Raw genomic sequence first — 27,534 nt, 5'->3', positions numbered from 1 at the left:
TATAGTCATCTTGCGTAATTAATCAGCCTGAACGTAACATATCGGCCAGCTTGACAAACCTAGGTTTTGACATATCATGCTTAGCCCCTTCCACCCCCCAGAGTATAGGTCAACTTTACTTATCCTAGGAAAACATTTAGAGTCGAGGGGACCTTGCCACATTCTCTGGAGTAGATTAGCGAGCAATGCATTTACAGCGCGTACAGTGGTTCTGGCTACATTGGGCATAACCAGTATTACACTTGTGGCACTTACTGGTGCAAACAGTGTTCTTTCAATTGCTACTTGTTGCGATTAAGCAGCTTGTCTTAAATCGGACATGACATGAGTGATCTGGGAAATGTAGTAGTACAACTTTAAGACTGGGAAAGCCAGTCCCCCCTCCCCCTTATCCATAGGCATTAGGGTCTCCCAAGATACCATTGAGTGCCCAATTACCATTGAAAATGTAAATCGGGTGGTTCTTCGTCTTCTAAAGTATGACCAAGGAGCCCGAAACCAGGACATTGGTAAAGATGTATAGGAGTCTGGGGAGGATAATCATTTTAATAAGTGAGACGCTAGCTATGATTCAGAGAGGCAATTTTATTTATTTATCTCTCAATTTTACTTTCTATGGAATCTAGGACTTTCGTGTAGTTGCTTTGTAGCAAAACCTTCAGTCTGTTTCCATCTAAATCCACAAGTAGCATGCTTCCTTAGGACACCATTTGAATCCTCATTGGTCCCACGTTGGGACAGTGTTCGCATCACTGATAACAGCTCTGATTTAATTTTTAACCCCGATAGAACCCCAAAAGGCATTTACTGAGTGAAATACTGCCAATATTCACTGCTGGGTCAGTGAAATATATTAGTAGATAATCAGTGAACAATGATACTATGATCTTTTTACATGTCTATGTCTTAGCTCTTGCACTATCTGAAATGTCGTCAGGCCGAGTATGATAGTTAATTTCACATCCTTACTGTTCATGGCCTGTAAGAATGTGGTTGTATTTTCCCTTGTTCCCTTGCCTTGAAGCGCTTTGAAACACAATGTGTATAAGCGCTATATAAATAAACAATCATATCATATCATATCATGTACAGCTTCACGCCCCGATCACTATGCCATTTCCACAAATAACATGCTATTGACTCAACTGCAATGGAAAATAAGAGGGGTGAGCGAGGACAACCCTGCTTTGTCCAACGCTCCATATTCATCATCTTCGAAGTCCCGCCATTGACTTGGAACCTTGATTTATGTTGCATGTAAAGGAGTTTAACCATTAACACAAATGGTTATTCCATCTCCAATCTGCAAACCACCGTTAATAGAATTGGAACAGGTGTCCCATTAAATAGTTCTTGTCTTGTGAAAATATGCAGACACCTGCTTTGGGGATAGTTGGACATGCAACTTTGTCTAATGAAGGGTGTGTTTTGGATGAACGTTTCAGTTAGTGCTCTGAAATCCTTTTAGGTTGTGGAGGGGGAGATCATGCATTCCCCTTGGAAAAGGTGGGTGTTTCGAGATGACTGCTTACGTGTATTGGTCGCAATCCAGGTGGAATGTATACCCTTTGTTGCTTTCTTTTGATTCTTCTTATGTTGTTTTCCTACTCAATTTCGCATGGCCTCCTTTGCGCTGTGGCCTGTGTGTCAATATGTAAGTGGTAATGTGACAGAGCGTTTTTGGTCTTGGTTGAGGCGCCTCCCTCCAATGTGTGTGTTGGGTGTAATTGTTAGACGTTGTACATTAGGGGTAGGAGGGAGTCCGTGGTTCATTGGGTGTTGATCTTATATTGAAGTCTGAGCCATTTGCTAATTCCCTACTTGTCCTGCGGTCTTTCCTCAGCTGGACCAATCTGAAATTAATTGCCTGCATTGAATGGAATAAGTTGCGCAAAGGAGTTGCCAGTGATTGGTTGCATCTCGGTTCTGTGCTCAACTCACTGTTGCATGTTCAAAGTTGGATTCCAAATTGACTACACATCTGTAATATACTGGTGAAACCCAAGCCAAGGTCAAAAATCCTTGAGAGAGCAAGTAAGACTAATGATGTGCAATCTAAGGATATTGTTGGGAAGCAGGGCCTATCGTCCCAGGCCCCCCAAGAGGTTTTCAATGCGGCAGAGGCCCAAAAGTGTGCTGTAAAAGCTTGGGTAGGATACTGTGGACGGGGCGCAGATGCCAATGGAAGCTGCATTTTGGGTAGGTTATTATGCGATTGGGTGTATATAGCACTAGAAAATGAAACGACATGTTAGAAAACAGCAGCCATCTTGAAATGTAGGCCTGTCACTGCGCTGCAGCCATGATAGTAGGCCCAGGCACGGAACAGAGATACGCGTTTTAATGTAGAACGAGTTGCAGCAGTGGAGGGAATGGCCAAACCCACAGGGATTCATAAACCTCTCATTGTCTCATACTATTAGCATGTGTAACCCAGAAAGAATGCGCCCTGCAAGGCCATGAAGGGGCCCAAGGGCTCCCTCAGCACAGTTATCCCACGAGAAGGAGGGCACAAGCCTCTGACCTACCCTGATGCAAACCCTAAGATATAGTGTCCAGACACCCCTCTCTGAAGACCTTAGCATTCCAGAATACCAGCCAGCATAAGACCACTGACCATTACCCTGTTAGAACACCCATTTCTCAGAAAGATCATAGCAGAATATCACGGGCCTATGTCATTTGTGCTGTGAGGTGCCAGGGAGGGAAAGTAGCAAATTTAAGCCCAGGGTGGGAAGAGTTGGAACGGAGCAGACGTGTCTGGAATCAAGCTGGGGTTTCTAAGATAGTGTGACCTCGAAGGTATCCTCTGCGCCTATGTCTGCAGTACCAGGTGCACATTAGGCCACGTATGTATAGGGCATGAAGTGATTTGTGCTTTTTAATTGGCAATTAGGGACTGCGAGCCCTATGACGTGCAAGGAAGAACCCCACGTGGAAGAAGATGGACAGGAGATGCTGGGACCAATGACCTGGCATTGCATATGGAGCAGGCCGCCTACGTATAGGGTCGCACCAACCAGCTACATGGATTTGTAACCTATGTAATGTATGTCAGTTGTGACGTTTTTCACCTCTATAAACTAACGTCCATGTTGATTTCGTCAGAGCGCTTCATGGCAGCAGAGTCCTTTGCCGGCACGTTTTTGTCTTTTTTGGAAATAAAGCTTTGTTCTCCTTGCAAGAGGTGTGCTGGGCCTTTTTCCCTAGTGGGTTGTATTTTTTTCTGGTGTGAGCGTTGAGGGGCTTCTGTACATTTTTGGTGGCCCCAACGTGGTCCCAGTTTTTCAGTCAAAACTGAGACTTCCAGGCTGCATCCCTGGGAGGGCCACGCCCACCTGCAGTGATGGTCCCAAGCACGCAACTCGTAGTGGTGAACACAAGCCGTTTTCACAAAATTCCTGTCTGCTCTTTGGAGCGGGGCTCAGCTCCTGGGAAGGTGCAGGCAGTTATTGGGAGGCTGTGACGGAGGAGCTCGGGTGAACACGCAAATGTAAGTAAGTACACCTCTTGCGAGGGACAACAATGAGGGGTTGACGTTAAGAGGGAAGTGAAAGAACAGGGATAACTGTGTGTGTGTGTTTGTTAAAGAAGGGGGAGCGAGAGTGAATGGGGAGCTGGCATGTGATTGAGTGAAAGACTGTAAGAAACCACGTGACAGTTTTTGTATTGTAACATTATTATTGTTATAAGTATACGAGAAGAGAAACAGAATGTGTGGGATCCGTTTTAAGCTAGGAGAGAAGGTGGCGCCATATTTTTAATTGTGGTAAGACGATACAAAAAGTAGGGGCTCTGTATAATTAGAGAGCTTGGATTGCTGCACCCAATATATCCCGGGTGGGGGAATGAGATGAAGTAGTGGTTGTTATTTTAGTTTATTGTTTTGGTTTGTTGTTTTAGTGTATTACATTCTGGAGGCCGAGGGAGAGCCTGTGGAAGTACTGTGGGTGTGAGGAGTGTGTGTGTTCGGGGGTGGGAGTGTGGGCAGGGGGCCACTGGGGAGCAGGTAACGGAGGACTGGCAGTGATATTAATGACAGATTGTGCGTGGTATATAATTTAAGAGTTTCTTGAGCATAACTCATCAATGTGGGGGTAATGACTCCATTGGAGTATATGTACAGTGCATTGCTGTTGTATAAGGATAAGATAGTGAAGTACCACAAGCACTGGGGGCGGAGACACAGGAGGAATGTCACAACAATGGCCAGGGCAGGGAACACTTGACAGGGGGATATTAGAACACATGTCCATGTTTTTAGCTGCCAAATATAAAAGGTAAACAACTTCAGAAAAGGAAAGAGATTTTAGATTTCATGGAAAATGGCAGAGGACATAGAGGGCGCTGATGAGTGCAAGCCCCAGTGAGACATTGGGAACGCTGAAGCGCAGTAAAAGCATAAGCTCCAAAAGAAACGCAGCACCCGCTCACCACTTTCCCATAGAATACACGAACCCAACAAATGCACCCTCACCCGCAACTACACCACCCCATATCAAACGATGCCCAACACTACCGCACTGGGATAACAAATCACAAAAAGAGTTAGAGGAGGCTTTAGAAGCAATGCAAGCAGAGTTAACACGGTTGAGGGCCCTAAGGGAAGGGGGGAGCAAGCCGGGATGTGGCCTGGACAAGTGGAGGGCCGGAGACATTGTAGACATCTACGCTGAGGAAAACCACACCGGTCGAACGCTCCTCCGCAACCCCAGCCAGCTCTTCAGGTGAGGAGGAAGGAACGGATTCTGAGAGCATCCTTGAGGGCCCGGGGAACAAATCCAGTCCCCTGCACACAGAGACTTGGCTATGTGTGTGGGATTAATCATCTTGAAGCATTCCTGTAGTAAAGAGAGATTTAGAAATGACAGGTCCAGAACTACCCTCAAGCCAGCCTGGTTGCTGTTAGGTACTGAAAAAATCCTGGAATAGTAACCGAAGCCCCTGTCTGCAAGTGGAACCGGTTTTATTGCCTGCATCTCCAAGAGCAAAAGGACCTCCCGTCAAAGAGCTGGGAGCCCGATCTGACAAAGAGAAGGAGAGGATGGTAGAGGCAAAGGAAGAGGAAGACTGAAGCCCATGGAGACTACGAATATTGATCCACGGGATGTTGAAAAGACGCTTCCAGGTGTCCTGAAACAGAGCCAAACGGCCCCCCACAGGCGAACTGTGTTCCCCGATCTTGATGTCACTGCTTCTTGGTGGCAGAGGTTGGGGCAGAGTAGGGGGAAGTGGGAAAACCCGTGCAACATCCTCTGCTGCTTCCTTCTGTTGTCGCTGGAGAAACGCAGGGTTTGAACTCGGTCCTACCCTGGGATTGAGGGAAGGATTTCTGACCCGGTTTTGTCAGGATGGCCAAGGACTTGGTGGTTTGAGTGAAGTTTTTTTCTTCGTTAACTCGTCAGAAGAAGAATGAAAAAGGTCCACGACTTCAAAGGGAGATCCAGGATTCGCTCCTGCACATCAGATGAAAACTTTGTGGCGTGCATCCATGCCACCGTCCTCATCTCGACCCCAGGGCACAGCCCTCTGCTGGCTCTATCGATGTGGGCGACAGAAGATTCCATGAGGTCCTGCGCAATGGCCCGGGCATCCGCCAGACCGGCTTTGAAGGAGGCTTGTTTGACCGAAGGGAGGTTGGGCAGAAATTCCCAGAGCTTCCGCCACAGCTTCTGGTTAGCTGCAGCCAAGAAGGCATCCAGATTGGCCCGCCGCAGATGCAGCCTTGATATGAAGTAACAGCGCTTTCCCAAGGACTCAATGGCCATGTCCTCCTTGGAGAGGCGGCTCCCATGGAGGAAGACGACATAGACGATGGTTTAGAATACGAGGCCTCAGCCACCACAGAGGAATGAGGTTGCGGGTGGGAGGCCAGGAGGATTGGCTTCCTGCCCGTCATCCTAAACCTGCTGTCCAACTTCTTGTTCATCTGGGCGTTGGCCATGGGCTTCTCCCAGACCTTCCACGCCACCCGCAGAATAGCCTTCTGTAGGGGAATGCCTGACCGGATTGTGGTGTGTTTGCCCAAGACCTCTGCTAGCACTCCTGACTCCTGGGGGGCTTTGTCAGTAAGAGGGACCCCAAGAACTCTGCCAAGTGGTGAAGGCGGTCATGAAAGGCTTTGACAGATGCCGAAGGTTCATCGTCCTGGACATCATCATCGCCCCTCCCCTTTTTTTTACAGACTGAGGGGAACTGGGCCCTGGGACACAGGTGCCAGCAGATTCCCCTCACAGGTCCAGAGCCGCAGAACGGTCCAACGGCTGTTGAGGGAAAAGTGTTGGTGGTACAGGAGGAGGCGGGCGGTCAGAAGAACCAGTGGGGCCTGCACCAGAGGAGGAGCCAGCAATGGGACCACAGGAGGAGCGAGAGGTGAACCCAGAGGAGGGGGTGAGGCGGCACCACCTGCGGGATGACCTTCACAATGTCCTTCAGGAGCCCCTTCATTTAATGGGAATGTATGAGGAGGAGGAAGTGCTCGAAGAAGTGGTCCTCACAAGCAGTCTGATCTCTACGGACCCGGCCCTCTGAGGCACTGGGCCTCCGCTCCTGGTAAAAGCGCTGAGGTGCCTGATGCGTGTAGCCATACGGCTGTTATGGGTAGTTGCAGCCCTGAGGGGACCAAAAACCTGCACCGTAAGATCTGCTGCCGCTTCCAGAGGAAAGGGGCTGGGATCATCCTGCAAAGCTCATTCGATGGACGAAAGAACTGGCAGGCCTTGAGCTGGATCCAAGATAGCCACCTACCTGGCAGGCTCAACCACATGCCGCTTTGCCATTTTGAAGCGTTGCGCAACGCCGTGGGGGGGGGTGTGAAGGCCCTGAGCTAAGAGAGGCCTCAGACACGAGAGGATACAGCTTGGGTCTTACTCCTGAAGCAGAAGCGTCAACCTCAGAGATCCCTCTGTCAAAACGCCCCGGTTCACGACTTAGGGATGAGCTCCGGTAGGCTGGGTTCCCTCGGCACCTGACCCTGTAGCCTTGTTGGGTCTAGCCGAGGACAGACTCTTGGAGGTGGCACTCGATGATCCCTGGGGTAGAAGAAGAGGACAAACCTGATCGTCCTTTCCGAGGACAGCCTGGTAGGGCCCCTGAGCCCCTCGTCTTGGGAGCAGTTAGTCCGGAAGACCTCAGGTCTGTCCCCAGACCACCTGGAAAAGCCCCCGGTCCCCTTGTCTTGGGAGCCGGTAGCCTTAGAGGCCTTGGGCCTGCCAGTACCTGAATCCAAGGAACCCTGGTCCGTGGGAACACCGGGAAAGGGGTAAAAGAACTATAGAAGAAATCCTGGCAGCAGAATACACGGTTGGTTGAGATTGAATGAAGATTCCTGGCAGGGAAGTACACCAGGCAATCTTCAAAGTCAAAAGAAATCCTTCAGAAAACTGATACAGAACTTATTGTTTAAACAAGAACTTTGAGTTCAGTGAAGACACAAAGGAACTATTAATCAAAGGGAAACGTTTGCCATCCCATTTAAGAATCCAAGGGAAGGGGACCACCCTCTAGGTCCAAGGGTCTCTCCCTTGGAATTTTTTTTTGTTCGAGTCATTATTAGGTTTTGGTTTTGAACACTTTTGCTAACATCAAGATGAAGACATTTCCTTGCACCCCTTTGTTGTGTTGTTTTAGTGTGAGGGTCAGAATAGGACATTTTGGAAACAAGGACACCTTTTCAGTTACTGACTTACTGACACAGACCAATCCTTAATTTTGATTTCTGGGTAGGGAAATTCCTCTTTAGAATAGGGCCAGTTAGGCAGTTTCCCAACCCATTTTTCTTTTTAACAAATGTCTTTTTTGAGAACGTCTGACTCATTTCCGATGCCTCACAGATCCCTTTAGAATAAAAATTCCATCTCCTGCACCTCAAATGTCTTTGTATGTCCGTCTGTTATTTAAAGTGAATGAATGCTGTGCCCATTACCACTGCAGTGGTTTCTCTGCACTTAGACTTGGTCAAATGGGTATTATGTAATGTGCCCACGCCTGGTTTTCCAGGCCTTGGGCTGTGGTGGGAATAGGAGGGGTTGGGTTCAATGGGAATTGGAGAAAACGCGAGATGGTGGTTGGTAAAGAAATTCATTGAAGTGGGTGGGTAGGTGTGTTTGAGTGAAAGGAAGTGAAAAAATATATAGTGGTGTAGAGTTGAGAAGCTGTCTTTAGCAGCGTATTCTATTAGTCAGATGTGGTACTACCACGTTTCTGTACTCAGCAAACCAATGTAGTTTGGAGTCTGGTTGGATTGGATGCGCTCAAGCTTCCCCAATCCTCCCATCAGGAATAGATCCTTAAATTGCCAAGGCATATACATCTCTATACATCTATGTTTAAGGGGACCATGTAAGAAAGGAAAATGCCAGTGGTGGGGCCAATTCATCCAGAGTGCTGCACTTACGTGGCCACAGTCAGATGTCGATCGATCTGTGTACATCTGTAAGCCTGAAGCAAGAGTATGATATATGATATGACAGGTTATTTATAATGCGCTTAATACCCATAGGTTTCTAAGCGCGGACCCGGGGATCGAACCTGTGTTGCTCGGCGTCGTCTTGCTTCCAAGGCGAGCGCATTGCCCCTGAGCTATCCTCCCGAGATAGAGTAGGAGTCCATTTTTAAGTTCTGCGATTTACAAGGTCCCAGCTGAGTCCCCTGCCCTGTGACTTCCACACTACATGCCTCCATCTCTGTAGGGTAGGCACCTCCTATATTTTATTATTTTATACAAATGAAAAACAAAAAGGCACGTTTTGACGTAGTATACCAAACGTGATTTCATAGAGCAACCAGTTTAAAACCGTACATCGAGTTTCTGGAAAAAGCATACAAACCTAGATCGGCTCCCTTCAGGAAATCCATAACCAGGTCCACCCTGCATTGTGCACCGGGTTCGGCAATGGCGGCCCCACAGAACCATCAGGATTCTAGTGGTATCCATGATCATCAGGTCTGTGGCTTTGCAGGGACTGGCACTTGAGAGGGCGTCTTGGATCTGATTACAGCATATAGGTGAATAAATCATTCTAAGGGGGCTGCTACTATTTACACTAAATTCTTGTCTGTTTTCCAGTTGCTGTGAAAAATCCCAAGCCTTCATGGCCCTCGCAGACTTCATTTCCATCAGATGGGTCCTGGGATTATTAAGCAGCAACTGCTCTTGTGGACCGAAGAAATGTTGTGAACTAGAGTTTATGTAATGTTTTGTGCTTTTTCCTCCAAGGAGTCTAGCCAAGGGTCACGTCGCTTACCTGTAGGTTTTGCACATAGGTTGCCTTCTGTCTCCCGAGAATGGTCGACCATTTTAGACATGCCAGTGAGGATCAGAGTGCCGGATGATCCTGTAATCCCAAAATCCTAATGCTAAAACATACATAAGAATATTAGACAAGGGAAGGAAAGTGCTGCACACCCAGACTGATGGTGGCTCATCTGGGATTCAGTAACACACGGATATACAAATAATGGAGATTTGCCCAGTAACAGCGGAATTTGTGTGCAGGCCCTTGGTGTTAAAGGACAAGTGGAGGCAGTGAGTGGCCTGTCTGAAAGTGGAGAGGGAAAGAACTGCAGGTGATAGGATATGGCATTTGTAACGCGCCTATACACCAGTGTTTCAAGGCGCGACGAGGCAGGGGGGGGAACAAGGGGAGACAGACAACGATCCAACTAGGCCAGGTGTCATTCAGATCGCGCTAAAGTGCATGGGGGAAAGAGAGAGGGGAAATTGCAGTACAGGGTTATTAGCATACAGCATACAGGATAAATAACAAGGGCCAGCTGGTGGCAAGTGCAGGTAAGTGCAGACAAGTGCTGGGAAGGGGGGCTGTAGGGATACAGACAACAGTCCCGCAGTGCAGGGGTTGCCGGGGAGGCAGTCCAGGGGAGAGTGGCTGGGCCAAGGACCGAGAACAGTGAGTGGCCCAGTTGCAGATTCAGTGCAGTTTCAGTAGTATTAGCAGGGGAGAGGAGGAGAGAAAACGGAGGCAAAGAGGAAGGTTTTGAGGTTCTTCCGGAACCGGAGGTGGTTCTCCTCAAGTTTCAGGGAGGCAGGAAGGCTATTCCAGAGGGAGGCCCCTGCAGCGGAGAGAGATCTGACCCCAACTCGTTGTTTGGAGAAGCGGCAGACCCTGAGGGAGTTGGAGGCGGATGAGCAAAGAGCTCGAGAAGGAAGATATTTAGGAAGAGAGAGTTGAAGGTATTGTGGCCCAAGGCCCCAGACGGCCTTGTGGACCCTTGTGGACAATGCAGAGGGTTCTGAACTTGATCCTCGCAGTCACTGGGAGCCAGTGTATTGATTTCAGTCCTGGAGAGATACGGTCCCTGGGCTTGAGGCCAAGAACAAGTCTCGCAGTCCTGTTCTGGATGAGTTGCAAAGGGCGGAGAGTAGAGGCGGGCAGATTTAGATAGAGGTGGCATATGTCATATCCCTTCTTCGTAGTATTACGCCAAGAAGCCAGGAAAAGAGTAACATAGCTTTGCAGTATTGTTCAAGTAAGTATCACCAATTATGTGATCTAACAATCGGTGGCTATGCTACCAACAGTCTGGCTCGGAATGGCTCATAGGGCAGTCGGCCAATGTCAAGAGGGCAGGCGCGATATTTTGCAACAGTTTGGAGGACTTGTGATCAATGTTGCTTGTCCAAAGTGGTATGAAAATACACCACTAGCCTCAAGTTCCTCCAATTAGGTCCCCAGGTAACTTCTCAGTGAGAAAAGACATGAATTCCAATTGGAAAATGTGAGCTACTCTGAAACTGCAGACGCGAGGCACTTCTCCAATGCTGTCTCCTGTTTACTTTCATGATCTTTGGGCTGGCTGCGATGTAGAACAATGATTAAGGGCCAGTGGAGCCCCATCGCCCTCGGGACCTCCGAGTCCTCAACGAAGCTGTACACTGTTGTACTTTCCTGAGAGGTGAACTTGAAAGTGGACTACACTGTGTGACTATTTTGCTAGTTAAATAGAAGGCTCGGTCTTCGTGACACGGCAGCAACAGGAATGCAGCAAGAGGAAGGCTTCCTCCAGCAGCAGGGCCCAGTCCTTTGTGCTATTTTTAACCTTTACTTTAACAAATATTTATTTTTGGCGCGTGGTTTGGCGCATTCGCGATTTGTACGCGGATACGTTTATGGTCCGGGTGTAAATTATTGTTTCCATGCCCCGGTGGGGAAAGAAGTTTTTTCTGAAACCAGAGGCTTTAAAGTGTTACTGTGTTTGTGCAGATAATGTCTTTGCACAAACAGCAACAGTTTAAAGCTGCTAGTTTCAAGAAAGGCTTCCCTCACCTCTCTGGCTAACAAAAATCAAATGCACACATTAGGACCCTCCCAGGAATGCGAGCGAAACTATAACAACGTTATATATTCATTCACATGTGAGGGGAGGGGGTGATGTGCACACTTGCTTTTTGTTAGGAAGAGATGTGAGGAAGCCTTTTCTGAAAGTAGCAGTGTGAAAGGGGTGTTGTGTTTTATCTCATAATGTATGCATGGGTACAAGGAGTGTGTATGTAATGTATTTGTGAACGAGTGAGTGTGTGTGAATGATTGTATGATGTATGGGGTGGGCGTGCATGTAAATGAGGGAGTGTATGGTGAATGGGATGTTTAAGTGAATGAATGTGTAATTGCGTGTGCGCCTATGTGTAATGCAGGACTGCTACCATTTGATACATGGGCCCCATGCCAGACAACCCTTAAGGGCGAACAGAGGGGGCAGTGCCTCCAAGTCTGCCACACCCAGTTTAGAAAGTGGCCCCTCCCATTGTCAGTTACCACCCCACCCCCCATGTAGGTTTTGTTGCGCCCAGGGGCGTTGCTGGGGGGGGGGGGTGGTTGGGGGGCTATAGGCCCTGATCTTTTGGTTGTAGCCCCGGATAGAATCTCAGGAGCTACAGCCAAAAGACTAGCTAGCCCCCAGTCCCAACAGTTCCGACATCAGCTTAGCCCTGGGTCTTTTCCAGACCTAGCAACTCCCCTGGTTGCGCCTCTGGCCAGTGCTGAGGAGGCCCTCCCCCCCCCCCCCCCCCGCAGCTAGAAAGCACAGGAGAATAATCAGAGGGGCAAGGAGATAGTGGAACAATGCGCTTCCCGCCACCACTTCCGGATTAGCATATGGCAATAGGCAGGAAGAAAGCAAGCGGCATAACAAAGGGGGCCCACCAAGGTGCGAATGACCGTCGACACAATAAATAAAAATACAACACTTGTAGGGCCTTAGGCAAAACAAGGGGGACAAAATGAAGGCAACAGTGAGGGAGGAATTCAGTTCATTGGTACTCCGGATGGAGCAAGAAAGTGATTATGCTCACGCAGAAGACTTTCTTTTCCCAGATCCCACCCACCCGGAAAACAAAAAGGGAGAAGGGAAAGCAGGGCAATGGACGTGGCCCATGACGTTGTGGGAATGGCACAGGCCAGGGACACAACCCAGGACCTCATGCCCAAAACTGTAGATTTGTTTATTATTGTGCGATTGTGTTATTCTTTACAAAATGCATTTTGGTTACAATGATGTTATGTGCAATAAAAAACACAGCCTTTAATTGCCAACACTTACACTAACGTTTCAGTCATCATTGGGTAATCATATAATTGGGGAAGAGTCACTGCCTCTTGGCTCCACTGATTATGCGGGTGGGGGAACGCGGGAAGTGAGTTCAAGGGCCCTGAATCGAAGACAATATTTGGACACGTGCAGGGCTGAGCCACAGGTAACCACACCCCACTTAAAGCCCTGAATCACCATGACATGTTTGACATTTTAGTTAGACCTATAATGCTTTGCATTGTGAGGTACATTGTCAGGCTGTTTTCCTATTATAGACATGGGCCCTTCGGAGGTGGAAAGCCCAGGGGCATAAGATGGGAGGTGGGGTTTGTTGTGGGTCCGGACATGGGCAGCACCTTTCAGGTGCTTCCCCACTCAGCATGCGGGTGTTAGGGTGGGCCACCAGGCCCCAGCAAAAATAGGCACCTAGGCTTCTGGGCGCCCAAACGGCAAGAAGGTGACAGGGGCAGGTGACAACAGGTAGTCCCTGCCCCTCACATCAAAGGCCCCCCTCCCATCCAGACGGACGTGGAGACATGAGGCCTTTGATGTATCAAAGGGGTGGCTGCCTTGCCCTCAGGCATTTTTTGGCTTATATCTGGGAGGGCAAGGCAGTCTCCAGTCATCTGTTCCCCCCCCCGCTCCTGCACCGACTGGAGCTGCGAGACATTAATTAAAAAACCTCCCTCCTGCTAAATAGTAAGCTATTGACTGATAAATGGTGATCAAAAAGGACAGGTACTAAAGGTAAAAACAGAAAATCCTCTAGATGAAACAGGCACCAATTAAAAGATATAGGTTCACAGGAATGTTAAAAAGTAGAAGTTAACATGGAACACTATAAAACGAAATAAATATCGGATACCACAAGAGCAGGTTGCCAAACTTGGATAAGTTTGATGAAAGCCGAATGGCCCAGGCCCCGGGCCGCGTGAAATGCGGGACGATAGAGGGTCTGGGAGGTAAGGCGCGGGGTGGGGGAAAACGGCGCAAAAGCGTAGGGAGGGGCGTCCGAACGGTGCCACAAGAAACAAAAGCCCAGGAAAGGGCAGGAAGCAGCACCTGGGAAGGTGCGAAATATAACAGCAAGGGCTCAGGGGGGTAACCCGGCCGCCCCCAGGAAGGAACAAAAGGCCGGGGGGGTATAAGTAAGCCAGGAAAAGGAGAGGCGGCACAAACCAGGTAAGAGCTCACCTCTCTCGGGTAGCCTCTTAGTGCCTGGATAAGGGGAAGGAAAAACGTTTGCCACCCAACCCACCCTACCCTACAAGAATAACGGAAGAAGAGGGGTGCAGGCAGGAGTCGGTACGCCGAGTACTCTTTCGGTACACGGTCCAAAAAAGAAGGAGCAGGCAGAAGTGGGAAAGCCGAGTACTCTTTCGGTACACGGTCCAAGACATGTCGTAGATGGCATGTGCCCAGGAACGAAGGCCCAGGGATAACAAGGACTCAGGAGGAGCCTTGGGCAACTTCGGGACTGGACACAAGGTGCCCAAAAGCATATGGCAATGTATTATTTTTGTTGTGTTGTATTTTCTGTAAGAAAATAAAATGCCTACGGCCTACAACTTTTCCATACACATAAGTTGTCTGTGATTACTTAGGTAGGGATCTGGCAAGAGGAGCAAAGCAAGCCCACACTACTCAGCCTAGCCCAGGTCTCCTCCACCAAGGAAGAAAAAGGCATCCAAATCAAAAAGGCAAAAAACCTTATAAAGAAAAAATCAAGTAAATAACCAAAAAGCAAGGACAGGTTGCCAAATTAAGTTTGATGAAAGCCAAAACTCTGGAATACACCACTCAGGGGAAAATCAATTACACCTCTCTAGGGGCCGAAGACCAAATGGATAATAGAGCCAAGAGGATACCGAGATATGCCTCAAAATGAGGGAAAATTGCATAAAATGGGAGAGAAAAAGGCTAAATGCCTCTCCATGATGCACGGGAAGGGCAATCCCAAAAAGGTTTTAAATATCAATACTGAATAAATACGGTATACCATAAGAAACTTTGGAAGACAGGAATGCCATTGTCGAACCAATGGGTCCATCTTGTGTATGAAGAACGCAGTATGAATGTCAATTAAAAAGCAAAGAAGATAAACAGGACACAGCTCACACGCTGGGTTGACAGAATGTCAAAAGCTTTTTGTATGACCTCGAGTTGGCCCTACGTGGGAGTAGGGTCCCGATCACCTGATCCCCAAAATATATCTGTTATGTTTTTTCATTATTTTTTTTGTTGGTTGATTGGTTTTCTTTGCACCATAGCTCATGATACAATAAAGCTTGTGGCCAAAGTTTTTCCAACGTACCTCTTATTTGGCCTCCTCATTATGGCACTGTCATTACTGTCACCATTCCTGCATGGATCCCCACACTAAAACACTTCCAGGCTTAGAGCTTTAGTCCCTTATAGCCTCCTCCCCACCTCATGAAGTGCCCGCTCTAGACTGGAGCGGGCTGGGCATATATGCTCTCCTCCCCCTACACATACACAATGCGCTCCTCTGTGCACTCTCATATGACGCTCAGATCCCCCACATTGCCCACTCTCCTGCTCAACCCCCAGCAGCGCATCGCTGGTTTCCAGCTCCTCTCTGCCCGCTTTACCTTCCACTCCACCCACCGCCGCACCTGGGCACAACTGCTCTCTGCCCACACGACTTGTACTCACCGGCCCCCCGCTGTGAGCTCCCCAGCTCCTCCATCCAGCTCAGATGCCTTCTATACAGGGTCACACGGTAGCTCTTCTTCCTCAGGCGGAGCAGGGAGTGGAAGGTGTCGGGCTCCATCTCAGAGCCCGGGCTGGGGGGGATGACGGGGAGCCCAGCCGCAGGTGTTCTCTGGCTCGGGCTTGCCTGCCTAGTCCTTCCGGATAGTTGCCTGGTCGCTCACTGGGGCTATGGTGGAGAACCGCCCCCAGGTTTTTGACTGGCCCCCGCTTCTAGAACTTCCAGGGGAGCCGCGTTTCCATACTAGCCCCGAGTTTGGACTGCTCGCCGGAGTCTCTCCGGGCCTCCCTGGTCCCAGGCCGCCCTGCGGGCCTTTATTGTGACAGCTGTCCCGGGAGCCTCGGCGGTGCTCTGCTCGAATGGCTCCGCTCGGCCCCGCTTCCGAATCCGGCGAACGGCCCGGCACTGGATGTCTGGGTGCAGCACTGCTTCCAGATCGGGTCCCCGGCCCGAACTTCTCGGTATGGTTCCGGGTAGCTTGGTGGCGCAGTTTTCTGGGTCACCCGGTGCAGGTGCACTGGGCTGGCTATGCCCTGCTCCCTCCACCTTCCTATCACCTCCCAGGGGCGGGGCATGCATACCTGTCTTGCCAGCTGTTCATGGCAGACGTCGGCTCTCACCTTCACAGGCCACCACGCCGCAGCAGCCAGAGTCGAGTGCTCACGCACGGCGGACTCTGCTGCTCCAGCCCTACCGCTCTGTCAGATGAGACTCTGACGCATCCTCTAGCTGGCCATACTCAGATGGAAAGTTGACATGTTTGTTACTGCCACGATCTTTCTGTTGCTTGCATATGCCAACATGCCTGTGTCACTCGGGAGCTGCTCGTCCAATTCTGTTTTTTGTTGAATTCTGGTACTTCTGGTTTTCCTTTTTCAGTTAAAACCAGACTCCCATGTCCCAGGATGCAGAGAGAAAAAAAAACAGTACAGGATGAACATCTCTCTAATGACACGGATCATGCTAGCTTGTGTTGAGAATCAAATTTGACATGCGGCATTGTAGTGGCCCAGACATGCCAACATTCTGAAGCCCCTGAGCGGGAGATTTCAGCACCGAAATCGGGAGAATGCATTTTCCCAATTGGAATGCATTGGGGATATTGTTAGTTTAGGCTGGAGACAGTAACAAACGGTACTGTTTTTAATGGAAAAATCGTGAGTCTCCCGCCTAAATCGGGAGAGTTGGCATGTATGGTGGCCTCTAAGGACGACAGGACGCTAAGATGGGTCTTAACTGTCTTTATTAATAAGACAATCTGGTGGGCATAACTTGTCCTTGAGTAGGGCAGGGGAGTTACTCACAGTTCCAGTCTGGGCCTTCCAGTTACTTCACTGGAGGCAAGGTGTGCCCATGGATGGCACGCTGTGAGCTTCCAGAGCCCCCATGTGGCCTCCTGTGGCCTCTGACTTATGCCCTGGAAGCTGGACTGCAGAGTCTTCTTTGGGCCTCATTTATAGTGGCTCCTTAATAGGAGCAGCGCTGTAAGCCGACCTCTTGGTCTGGCGCTCTGCCAGAATGTGGCGGCAACGCTCTCCAGCATTTTCTCGTGGAGCGCGGGCTCGCGAGATCCCGTTGCATCGAGATCTCGCGAGATCGCACTCCCGCGATTACGTGACGTCCCCACAGGCATACTCTACATGTTCACCCAGTCCTGGTTTCATCTTTGGATTCTCGGGCTTTATAACGGAAACGTAAGCCCCAGAAAGTACAGAAAAAAATGGACTGGGCGAGTGTCATGATCCTCGCCCAAAACCCCATCTGGCAAACCCATTGGCCAGGTGGAGTCAGGACTCAGGCCTCTAGAGCTTGGCATCCTCTTCAAAAGCCCTCATGGGGCCAGTCCTGGCGCCTATGGCGCCAGGCTCATACACCATGAAAAACAATGTGCTTGGGAACTACTTTTGTATTGTCAGCCAACATGGAGGCATCCACATAGCTTCGTTTTTAAGAACCAAGCTATGCGGTCTAGTGTTTTGGGTGTGGTAGCCTAGGGACTACTTTACCTGGACTATTTTGTTGGGGCTATTTAAACCACACCCGAGCAAGACAATACGCTTCGCGTTACTGTGCAGCTTGCAACGTGACGCTCACCGTGTCCAGCTATTCCCTCGAACCTCGGAGAAGCAGAACTTGCAAGGAGACAAAAGGAGCATCATTAGCAGCAGCATCTTACCTGCAGTCTTCATCTTTAGCCACTAGCAGCTACTGAGAACAGCTTCCTCGAATCTGCATGCCTCCCGGACAGAACGACCTGAAAGAGGAAGATAGAGGCAACATTAAAGAAAGCAGTAGAGACATTTACAAATTACGAACTGCTCAAAAGGCTTACCTGTCTAATCGCCTCTCGGCTGGCACCACTCCGGACATTCCACTCGCGCTGAAGAACACTGCGACCTACAAGGAAGGAAAACACAGGTTAGCAAAGGCAAGACTTCACAGCGCTGTGCATAGTGCTTACTTACTGCATTATAGCGCTCTTAATGCGCCATCGTTTACTAGCGGGGCTCAACCAAGCCAGTTCGCCGCGCTAAAGCTCTGCATACCTAAGGGAGAAAAAAGAGACATTTTAAACAAAGAAAGGCATGCAGGATAGCAACAAAACTAAAGAACAGCAATAAGACCTACCTGAACAATATCAACGGGCCGGCGTCAGTGAAGTAACTGGACCGCACTCGCCCATGAAAGACAACGCGTCCCTGAAAAGAAGGCAGGACGGAGAGCACGCCTAATTCTACCACATGGCAGAAACTTCCCCGCAGACCACATCAGGGCAAAGCTGATAAGCATACCAGCGAGTAACCCGGCTGGGTGGCGTCTCTGTGGATACCAGGTAAGCGTAACAGCGAGTGTATCCTGAATGAAATGGCATATAGTGGCACGTAGTCCCTCCCCTAAGCCATGGGTGACTACTGTGTTGTACCCAGTTGATTTGTACTTAGCAATGCCTGGCATCGGAATGTTGTAGAAGATATGGGGCAATGGGGTGCAAGCGAACAGTGCTGGCGATTGGGCCGTCTCTCGCCGGATCCGAGATATGGCACCAGATGTGTAGCTGGATCTCGGGATCCGGCCAGAGTCAGCTCTGGGAGGGATAAAAAAAAACAAAGCCCCCCACGAGCAAGCTATAACTTCCACTGGTGACCCCGTGCAAGGGGTCACAATAGGAAGTTACAGCCCTCAGCCACGACACGATTTATTTATTTGTGCAGTGTTTGTCGGATAACTGCTTCCGCCAAACATTGCATAAATAAATATACATGTATGCGATGTTTGTCTGATACCTATATATTTATTTATTTATGCCCACACGATGCAGCCACCCAACTGCTTTCAGAGGGGAGCTGCAGGAGCTGTGCCGGGTGTGGTTCAGCTAAAAGAAAACGTCGTTTAAATAGTACCCAAGGGGGGAGTTTTTTTAAATAAAGTGGGATGCAAATTGTGCATTTTAAAGAATATTTACTCAGCAACACTGGTCAAAACTAGTATCCGCATTTTGAAGTAACTCATCGCCAGTGCCATGGAAGTGGTTTAAAGATTAATTGATATATAGATTGTAAAAGAAGCAGCATGCGAGAAATAGCGCCATTTGAAACTATTATTTTGTACCTTTTCTTTTGATCAGAGAAGACAGGGCAGGAAGTCTAGCCAAACTCAATTTCTTTAAACTCACTGGGTGCTTACATCCCATCTCGCCCTTTACAGAACAGTTACGCTCATGGAGGCCAGGCTCACGCCTCTGAGATCCCATTCCCAGAAGTAAGTCTCAACCATTGCATGCTGACATATTGAGGCACTCCTGGGTTCATTAGGTTCAAGAAACGCACCTTGAAGGAGCACTGCCATAATACATTTGATTATAAAACACAGGAGTGCCAACAGTGGCAACCTGAAGAACACAAACATGTCAGATTTGTAAAACGATGTGAAATATCCTGCAAAACAGGCCAAGCTGTTCTGTTCTGTCCTGTAGGAAGTCATCTTTCTCACTTCTCCTGATGAGGCCATGGTTTTACTTATGGTTAATGCAGCTGGGCTGCCCAAGGCGAGGCCAGGTAACTGGGTCCAGCTGACAATTTTTTCCTGGCTGCGCAGAAAAAGCGGACATTGACATATTTCCAGCAGTGAAGACCCGTCGGTGAGTGGGCCTCCCCAGCCCCGCAGGCTTCAACAAGACAGAGAGGCACACTGCTGCTGTGCTTTCCTAGGAGAGAAGGCTGAAAGCTCCCCAGCCCCTCCTGCACCTCCCATCTAAGTGGAATTTTGTAAAGAAACCAACGCTGCGCTACACTGTTGCACTCATGCGAATTGCTTCAAGGAAAGAGCCCAGCTACAGCCAGGTGATTGTTTCAACTGGGGGGGCTACTGCCAGTGTTTTGCGAGGAATCAACGCTGCTCATACATAGGACAAGGTACAGCTGGACAATTGCTGTATGAGACCTGTCCTAATCTGACATTGTGTCACGACGGCGAAGATAAATTAAAAATACCTTCTGGGGGATACAGCGGGCGGCTGTGGGCTGACACTGACAGGCCACAGCATTCCAAACCTGACTGAGTCAAAGGTCACAAGCAATGTGCAGCTAAGGAGCAGAGCAGAATTTGCGGCGGCCGTGCTTTTCTGTGTCTTCAGCCTGGGAAGCAGGACTACACAGAGCACCGGCTTTAACAGATGGACAGGGGACAGCCGGAATTCCCAGGCACACATTTCGGCAGACCAACATTGGAAGGAGGCAGACACAGAGCCCCAGCATTTTACTTTACCTGGGAACTACAAGAGTGGGGGGAAGAGGACCCTGACCCACACAGCAAGTTGGGAAACATAAAGACAACCCATTACGAACCAGCACGCAGAGACCCAAACAGGCAAGAGATGGCCAACGCCTTATCCCTGAAAGAAACATTACTGCTGGAATGGGCCAAAGCAGCGGAAGCCGTCCATGGCATGGACGTGGTGCAGGAAAGAATGGCAGAGCTCGCATCCACCGGCCTCAAAGAGGATGACGCAGGCGCCCTGGAAGAGGAGGTCGACAGCGATGAGGAGCCAGCAGAAAGGGAGCAACCAGCTAGGAAGAAGCAGCGCCTTGACGTCCGCAGCATGCTCGCCTCTTCAGACACCCACCCAGGCACCAAAAGGAAAGCAAAATCAGGTACTGTGAAAAGCAATGATTTGGGGCCTATGCTTGAACAATTTTTAAAATGGCATAAGGGTGCGGGTGCTGGGAAAAAGAGGAGGCACAGGGATGACTCGAGCAGCTCCAGCAGCGAGAGTGACAGCACAGACACAGAGTCGGAATCTGGGGGCGAGGATGACCAGGGCCACCTTAAAGCATGGGTTGGGCCTAGCAATGATGTACCGTCTCCAACCCCTCATATGACTAAATATGGGAGGCGCACTGCTGGCAAAAGTGTAAATAGAAGCCTAAAAAAGACCATTGCATGGCACATTGAGCGGAAAATTAAGAGAAAGATCTGGAAAAAGCAATTTATTGACATTTTCTGCCTATTGGAATATGAAGAATTAGGTTTTGGCATTTCAAAAAGGGATAAGAAAGAGCAAGAAAAAGAGAGAGCAAAGAGACCCACACTGGAGAAGAATATTCAGAACTGGGAGGCCTCTTTTCAAATACTATCCACAATAATTCTAGAAAAATTCCCAGAAGAGGGCACTGCACTGATTGCCTACCACCACAGAATTTTGGAGATTCACAATACCTTTGGGGGGGAGTCTTGGCTGAACTATGATAGAGAGTTCAGGAAGGAGATGCAGAGATTCCCTGACCTGGGCTGGGAGGAGGAAGACCCTAAATTGTATCTTTTTCATGTATTAAAAGAAAACTCAGCTAAGAGCGCCCAAAGCAGCAAGGACCATGAGCATCAGTATAATAGAAGGGATAGAAACAGGCAACATAACCAGTGCAGGCCTCAACAAGACAGTATAAATACTAACAAAAACAAACCCCCCTTTCGAAGAACGCCCCCAGGGGGGCAAAAAACAGGGCATAATCAGGGGCAGTCTGGCAACCGCAGCAACGGGGGGGCCAAAGGAAGCACTCCGGGGTCCTGCTGGTACTTCAACAGAGGGTCATGTAACAAGGGCACCGAGTGCAGTTACAAGCACCAATGCAGCACATGCAGTGGTGCCCACAGCAGAAACAATTGCACAAAAGCCTCTCCTTCCAGGCCCAGCCCAAAAGTCACTGAGGCAAAAACATGCACTAGCTGCAGAATAGGGGCCTCACCAATAAAAATTGAAAAACTGCTAATAATGTTAGAGAACTACCCTGACCCAGCAGCTAGAGCATCCCTGGCTCAGGGTTTCAAAGATGGCTTCCGGATCCCATTCAAGGGCCAGGGATCTCCCACCATACCCAAGAACCTACAATCTGCCTCATCCCTAGCTACCATAATAAGCGAAAACATTGATAAAGAGCTACAACTAGGGAGGATTGAGGGCCCCTTCCAACACCCCCCCTTCACTGAGTTTTTATGCTCCCCCCTGGGCATTGTGCCCAAAAAAGAGCCGGGGGAGTTCAGGATGATCCATCATTTATCATACCCACCCGGTCGCTCTTTCAATGACGGCATCCCTGCCACGGAGGCCGCTGTCTCTTACAGCTGCGTGCAAGATGCTGTCGACCTAGTAAAACTGTCAGGTAAACACGCTCTCATGGCAAAAGCGGACATTAAGTCAGCTTTCAGGCTGCTGCCCGTGCACAAGAGCACCTACCAGTGGCTGTGTTTCCATTTTGACAATAAATTCTATTTTGACAAATGCCTTCCCATGGGCTGCGCCATCGCGTGTGCCTATTTTGAACAGTTCAGTTCTTTCTTACAGTGGGCGTTCCAACAGGCCATGCCCAGAGCCAGAACGGTACACTATTTGGATGATTTCTTCTTCACTGGCCCAGCAGGGTCTCTCCTATGCAGCTCATCCCTAAAAACATTCAGTGAAACCATGCAGGAATTAGGGGTTCCTCTGGCACCCGAGAAAACTGTAGGACCCACCACCACCCTGTCATTTCTAGGAATAGAGATTGACTCTTCGATGGGGGAGTGCCGCCTGCCCAGGGACAAAATAGAGGACCTTCTTCAGACAATAAGGCAGATGACAGGCAGGGACAAGGCAATGCTGCGTGAAATACAGTCCCTTGCTGGGAAGCTGAACTTTGCCACCAGAATCATGCCCCAAGGCCGGGTTTTTCACAGGAGCCTGGAACTAAAAATGAGGGGGGTTACAAAGCCACACCACCACATCAGATTGGGCAAGGAGATAACACAAGACCTGGCCATGTGGGAAGCATTTCTTAACAACTTCAATGGCCAAGTGATATGGCGCAAACCCATGAATGGGGCAGACAAAAGGTCCCTGTTCACGGATGCGGCTGGCAGCAGAGGCTTTGGGGTATGTTTTGGTAACAAGTGGTGCGCCGGCCACTGGCTGCCCTGCTGGCAGCAGAGGGGCTGGACCAGGAACATCACATTGCTAGAGATATTCCCCATATGGCTGGCACTCTACCTATGGGGGGACCTGTTGGCCAACACAGAACTGGTCACATGGTCAGACAACATGGCGGTTGTACACATTTTAAACAAGGGTGCTGCCTCCTGTACGCTGGTGCTAAAAGTGTTGAGAGAAATGACGAAAGTCACCCTGGAAAATAACATTGTAATAATTGGGCGGCACATTGCAGGCAAAGATAATAAGGCCGCTGACGCTCTGTCCCGTTTTCAGTTCTCCACTTTCAAGGCACTAAACCCACAGACAGAAGCCAGGAGGACAGCAGTTCCAGAAGAGGTGTGGGCCATCATGGACACACCCAAGGCAGCCCCCGCCAGCCAGCCGGTCACAGCTCTTCCCTGAGATGCCAGCGCCCAGCTCTACCCTCACCCCCGGGCCCGGACAAAAGGGGTTGCCTTTCCCGGCACCACACTCCTACAGGTGAGCCTAAAGGTGTCTTAGGGGAACTGGCCAAAAAGGCGCTGGCACAGAAAACTGCCAAAATGTACAATAAGTGCTTGACTGATTTTGGAAGGATCACAAAAGTCACCAACATCAGGGATATACAGGAGTGCCATGTCAATGACTTTATGGAGTGGGCTTTCAAACAAAGCAAAAAGAAGGCATGGGCTTCATCCCATCTGGCAGCAGTTTCATATTACACTAGATTAGCGGGGGCAGCCGACCCCACCCACGGCGCACTAACCAGATATGCACTCAAGGGTTGGTCCAAAATGGAAGGGGTCAAGACAGACACCAGGCGCCCCCTCAATTTTGCTAAATTAAAAATTCTGCTAGACACCCTCCCTGCAGTATGCAACAATGCCTACGAGACCTCACTATTTAGAGCTGCCTTCACACTAAACTACTTTGGGGCGTTCAGGATCAGCGAGATAGCCTCCAAAAACACAGGATCAGAGGAAGGGCTGGATATAGGCGACATCCACCTGGGGAAGGATTCCATGGCTGTGAAACTGTGGAGGTCCAAAACTGACCAGTTAGGAAAAGGGAGGATCATCAACCTGTACTGCATTGAGGAAACAGAATATTGCCCCATTTGCATCACCAGGGCATTCATGAACAAGCGCCCCAGTCGGGGAGGGCAATTACTCACACACAAAAATGGGTCTGCCCTCAGTAGATTCCAGGTGAGGTCTGTCCTCAAGAAGACTATAATAGCTATAGGATGGAATCCTACTGAGTTTGGATCCCACTCCTTCAGGATAGGAGCAGCCACTTCAGCCTGGATGGGGGGGCTGCAAGAGAAAGCCATAAAAGGGATTGGGGGTTGGAAATCGGGGGCTTACAAAAGATACATCAGAAAAGACTTGATCTAATAGTATCCTCCGTCTCCCCCCCCATTTTCCTCTAACCACAGGCTACCCCCCATCCCAGACGGCGTGGATCGTGGGCCACTCTTTCATTACCAGGGCCAGCAGATGGCTGGAGGAAACCCAGGACGGCATGCATTTCCAGGACACCATCACCTACTGGTGGGGCAAGCGGGCATGCGCTGGGGAGACCCACACGACAAATTGGCTGGCCTACTGGGGGCCTGCTCACCTCCCCCCGATTTTCTCATCATACACCTCGGGGGCAATGACTTGCCTCAGCTGGGCAGGAAGCTTCTCCTGGCTGAAATCTGCACCTCCTTCAGATCCCTGGCACACATGCTAAAACTTCGAACAGAAGTGATGATGTCAGAAATCATCCCTCGCCAACATTGGCATGGGGCAGAGTGCAACAAAGCCATGGAGATTTCTAGGCGCAAACTGAACAAAGCTGTGGCCAATTTCTGCCTTTTCTCAGGCCTCAAATTTATTAAACATGGGATCTCGGTACACAACCAGGCCATGTTCTGCAGTGACGGGGTTCACCTGTCCATTGAAGGTATGGACATCTTCACCAGGACTATTTTCTGGACCCTAGCAGCCAGAGGCTGTACTTAATTCACAATCTCTTATTTTGGGGGGACCTGGGAGACGCCGGTCAGCATCCCCTCAGGGTGGCGGCGGGGATCAGCCTCGAGCGGGCCCCTAATTGGGATTAGGGCCCCCCGCTCACCTGTTCCCTCTGTCCCCAAAATATAGTATTTTTATCCTTATGTGATGTTATGGCTGGTATTTCTTTTGCACCATGGCTGGTACTAAAATAAAGCTTGTGGCCAAAGTTTTTTCCACCTCACATCCTGGTCGTCAGTCTCCTCATTCCTACAACTGTCATTACTGTATTGCCTGTCTTGTCACACTTGTCATCCATCCGGTTCACCCGCATGCCACTCCCCAGCACAAAAACACTTCCAGGCTTAAGTAAATCTAAAAAAAAAGGGGGGGGGCTTTTCAAACACGTACGCACAAAGCAGGCTCAGCGCTGAAACTGACGCCTCATTAAAAAACCAATGAGCACAAGTCAGGAGGTGCATAAAACCCTTGTTTTTTAAGGCGGCATAGATAGCGCAGTGATTGACTCGCTCCTCTTGACATCTGTGCAGAGCCTGCTGACGCAGGTTCGGATCCCGCCAGGGACAAACTCTGGTTTGTAGCCTGCTGACATTGTAAACGAGTACACGCATCGTGGGTAATTAAGCAGCGCTGAAGTCGAGAGAGGGGCAGTGTTAGCACGGATGGGCATTTTTTCGAATGGGCCATGATGTTTTAGGAATAATCGCAATTTTCAGCTAAACAGACTTTCCAATGCAGTTTTAAGAGAACTGTCTGTTTAAAACTGGGGAAAAGGCACCAGAACAGAATAGCACAACCCCCTCAAGGGCTTCACAGATTGGTGGGGGGAAACAAGCAGATACAAGCTCTCAGGCTGACAAGCCAAACCTGGACAGTATACGAGCACAGTTGTAGGCAGTTACCCAAAACGGGGAACAAGAATTTTGTGCTTCGGAAAGTCACACAGCGTACAAATATATTGATAAACTATTGTCTTTTTTTCCAAAACACGAAACCAAATGGCTCCTAAACGGAAACCACAGGAACCTTCAATCCTGCCACTGAAACCCAAATCGCCTCACCTACTGGCGGCAATAGAGGCAGCAGAACACTATGGTTGGGCATGGGTCAGAGATAATTTATATGGCCTGCCGAAGGAAGGGGTGCCCATGCCACTCGGCCGCAAAGAGAATCCCACGCCGCCAATGAGAAAGAAATCAGCAGAGGGATCGGGAAAAGGTAAAAAAGGGCTAAAACTGTCAAAACTATACAAGATCCTGGGTGTGATGCAACATATGTTACTCGAAATTAGGGGGGAACAACAACTCTCCAAAGACACAAATGAGCCACCAACCCACAACGTACCGCTGGAACCCATAATAGTTGCAGATCCCCCCACATAATTGACAAGCATGACAAGTGTTCTGATATTTTGCAATTATATCTTAACCCTTAACTATCTGTCTTTATTTCTTTCTAGCCTACATTCTATCCTTCTTCCCTATCGATTGCATCTTTTCCTTTCTCTTTTCATCTGTGTTCTTTATTCTGCTCTTACTCGTTCCTTATTTCTTTTCTACTTCTCTTCCTTTCGATGGAACTCACTCTTCATTCTCTTTCTCTATCCTTCCTTCATACCTTCTGTCTCTATTTCCTTCCTACCTATAGCTCCACCCTTCCTTTCTTCCACAATTCCATCTTTATTTCCTTCCTTCCTGTCTACCTTTCTTTTTCCATTTCATATGTCCTTCTTTTGTTCCTTCTTCTCCCCTCCCACTGTTCCTTCCTTATTTCCTTATTCCAACCTGTCCTGTCATCTTTTAATCTACACTTTCTTCCCTCTTTACATACTTATTTTGTATTTATTTATTTTTTACATGGTTTATATAAACCTTTAAAAAAAACCATCATGATTAAACCGCCTCCACGTCATGTTACATCTCGTGTCACATCAGCAAGTCCATATAGATTTAGGTCCTGAGATCAGTTCTATAAGGATAGGTTTACACATTATCAATTTCCAAGTCCAATCCCCTGTCCGCAAGACATTCTTTTAGTTCTTTGAGAAATGTGAGCAGGTCAAACATTAATTTTCGATTTGATCCGTCGAACATACTTATTTTTTTTTTCCACTTTGTCTTTATTAAGCTTTTCAAATAGTAACATAGACATCAGAAAACATATGACGACGAAACAAAACTAGAACATGCCCAACAAATAACCCAATTTATACCCCAACTCCCTCGACACCTCCCTCCACTACCCCAATACCCCCTCCCCCCAAACAAGGAGCTACACAGGAAACACAGTCAAAAAGTGCACTAGAGTTCGAGCAAAGGCCATATTCATGAGGAAACTCCTCCGTAACCCTTCCATAACCCCTCTCTGGTGACGGGGTCCCAAAGATTCGCCCCAGTTCAACCAACCCCATCTTCGAGTCCCAACACAATCCCAATTATTTTAAAGCTGGAAGGCCTCACAGTCCGCACTAAACAACACAATCGACCATTCCTGTAGGAAAGAAGACATGTTATCATTAGCTATAGCCGCAAGTTTCTCATAAGTGAAGATCACTAAAATTTTGTTTAACCATTCTACTTTCGTTGGGGCTTAGGGGCTTTTCCATTTCTGGGCTAGGGCCATTCTCCCAGCCCTCAACATAGCCCTTGTCACCTTAGAGGAGAGCAGCGACTCAGAATCAGGCTTCGGAGTACCCAACAGAATCTCCAAAGGGTGAAGGGAGGGGCACGTTCCCAGGATGTCTTTGATCCAATTGAGCAACTCCGCCCAATAGACCTGGATAACTGGGC

General features: G+C 49.0%; 1 protein-coding gene across 3 annotated transcripts in view; it reads right to left on the bottom strand.

Annotated features, from left to right (window-relative positions):
• Positions 1-15,990, bottom strand: part of LOC138567235 (ceramide kinase-like) — a 276,517-nt gene extending 260,527 nt beyond the window's left edge. Inside the window, exon 1 of one of the 3 annotated variants that reach the window (XM_069645230.1) lies at positions 15,226-15,990. In XM_069645230.1, the coding sequence (XP_069501331.1) occupies positions 15,226-15,343 (118 nt within the window). In that variant the 5' untranslated portion in view covers positions 15,344-15,990. The remainder of the gene's footprint in view (positions 1-15,225) is intronic. The other 2 variants (XM_069645232.1, XM_069645231.1) reach the window with 2 other exon arrangements.
• Positions 15,991-27,534: the final 11,544 nt, after the last annotated feature.

The sequence above is a fragment of the Ambystoma mexicanum genome, chromosome 2p, assembly GCF_040938575.1.
Source record: "Ambystoma mexicanum isolate Mex_15411 chromosome 2p, UKY_AmexF1_1, whole genome shotgun sequence".
In the NCBI taxonomy this organism is placed as follows: Eukaryota; Metazoa; Chordata; class Amphibia; order Caudata; family Ambystomatidae; genus Ambystoma; species Ambystoma mexicanum.
The sequence above is the reverse complement of the archived record's forward strand: the minus strand, read 5'-3'. Positions and strand labels throughout refer to the sequence as shown.